At 57.2% G+C, this 2,236-nt stretch overlaps 1 protein-coding gene across 1 annotated transcript; it reads left to right on the top strand.

Moving 5' to 3' along the window:
• Window positions 1-64: 64 nt before the first annotated feature.
• On the top strand, window positions 65-1,336 carry SDRG_15969 (hypothetical protein; the record flags this gene model as incomplete). Its single annotated transcript, XM_008622157.1, has 1 exon — window positions 65-1,336. One exon carries the CDS (start codon window positions 65-67, stop codon window positions 1,334-1,336), a length of 1,272 nt encoding a protein of 423 aa, XP_008620379.1.
• Window positions 1,337-2,236: the final 900 nt, after the last annotated feature.

Below are 2,236 nucleotides of genomic sequence, written 5' to 3'. Positions count from 1 at the left end.
CTTGGACGGCTGGTACAAAGAGACACAGTCCAAGACGTTCCTCCTCGTGCTCGGCAACCGAAACATGGTGGTGACCAAGGACCCGGCGGTCTACAAAGCGGCGCTTGGACTCAGCCACCGAGAGTGTTTTGGCGTGTCGCCGTCATTGAGTGTCGTCTTGTCGTATTTTCTTCCTCGCAGCATTGCGGTGGTCGAGCACCAGGACTGGTCCCGTATCCGCCGGACGCTGCAGCGCGGCATGGCCATGCAGAGCTTTGACAGCTTCCCGGCGCTTGTCGCCTCGTCCATCCAAAAGCTCGATGCGACACTGTCCAAGCAGCAGTCCCCGGATGACAATGTGCTCGTCGTTGTGCCTGAAGACGTCTTTCCCAACCTCACGTTTGACGTCTTCCACCGCCTCATGTACCAATGGGATCCCAACACGGTAGCTGGCGACTCGATGGACTTGCTGCACGCCGCGCTCCAGCTCGGCGAAGTCCTTGCCGACCGGTTCCTTTTGCCGCTTCCGCACTTGTGGAAGCTCCCGTTGGCGCGCAACTACGAAGCCGACGCCATCCGCGACAATTTGCACGCCAAGGTTGTCGAGCTCGTCAACACGCGCCGCCAGTACCTCGCGTCTCTCGACGAGCTACCGCATCCGACGTTGCTAGACTACCTCCTCGGCGCCCTCGAGGACACCACGCTCTCGACGGACGAGGTGTACGACAACGTCATGGGTATGTTCCTCGGCGCCTTTGACACGACATCGAATGCGCTCGCCCTTCTCTTCAACAACCTCGCGCAGTATCCGGACGTGCAAACCACGCTGCGCGCAGCGCTTGCCACGTCATTTCCAGGCGGACCGGCTGCAATTGCGCGCGCGACGCCCAAAGACCTGGATGGCTGCGACTACTTGACGATGACACTCAACGAAAGCATGCGACTCACGCCGTCGGTCCGCAGCGTCAACCGCGAGTGCGTATCGGCGTGTGAGATCCACGGCGTCCGCTTCGAAGTCGGCGACGAGCTCTTTGTTCACAGCCACGGCGTGGCCATGGACCCCGACAACTACGCCGGTATGGACGACCTCGATTGCTTCCGGCCAGATCGCTTCCAAGATCCAGCGCTCGAGAAATCAATTTCGCTCGGGTTTGGCTATGGCCAGCACATGTGCTTAGGTCGACACATTGCGCGCGCCGAGGTCAAGGCCATTTGCGCGTATGTCGTCTCGTCGTACGAGCTTTCGCGCCCAGCAGACGGCCCGCTGCTCAAGTATAACTCGACGCTTACGATCGGCACCAAAGTCGGCTTTGGCACCATGCACTGGCGCCGCCTCGCGCCGCCCCTCGCTGCCTAGTTCTCTCTCGAAAGTCCACCTCACGATGGGAGTGTATCATGAATCGCTATCGTTCGCTTGCACGTCCGCGCAAAAAAGGGGTCCTGTGCTGGCACACATGGCAGCAGTTGAACTGCGAGCGGCACCACAGACCACATGATGCCAGCAGCAAGCCAGCAGCGCGTTGATGCCAGCAGCGCGTTGATGGCGATTGCTTTTGCGTTGGGAAAATGACAAAACGGGGTGTAATGTTGGACTTTCGTCAAAACTGGATCCCAATGACAAATATGGGGGTATACAAAAATCGAGTACTCGGTAGTGGCGCAAGCTTGTGCTGCAGAGTGATGCAGTGGCGCAGAGAGCTGGCGCAAAGTGGTGCAGGTTGGTGCTAGCTGGTGGTGCTGAGTGGTGCTGAGTGGTGCAGTGGTGAGGTCATGGTGAGAGGTTGAGGATGGTTTGCGACAATTTTGACGAAACGTCCAATATTCCACCCAGTTTTGTCATTTTCTCTTTGCGTTTTCTTGGCCACCAAACATTGAAGGCAGAGCACATGTGCGACAGAGCGTAGGCCTCTAGCTCATAGATCGATATTCATGCAATTCCATTCCGCGACCAAGAAAGAGCTACTGGACGTACAATAGTGTCTGAACCGAAACACAAGCTTCCTGGACATCATTGAGCACTTGCAAAAGGCGCATACTTTACTGAAGAGAACTTTACTGAAGAGAGGCAAGCCGATCAATCCATGCACAACGAGCAGCACACGAACTCACCCAAGCGTCAAACCGCACATCTTCCCTATTAGACTTGCGTCGCATTTTTTATTTTCCAAACTGCCCTTGTCATGGCGCGCCCACCGTCACCGAGCTTGTCCGGGTCCGTTGCTACGTGGCTCCTTGGTCACCTTGGCGACCTCGACCC

The sequence above is a fragment of the Saprolegnia diclina genome (assembly GCF_000281045.1).
Source record: "Saprolegnia diclina VS20 unplaced genomic scaffold supercont1.108, whole genome shotgun sequence".
NCBI classification, from domain to species: Eukaryota; Oomycota; class Saprolegniomycetes; order Saprolegniales; family Saprolegniaceae; genus Saprolegnia; species Saprolegnia diclina.
Note: the sequence above shows the minus strand (reverse complement) of the source record. Positions and strands in the feature narration are given on the sequence as shown.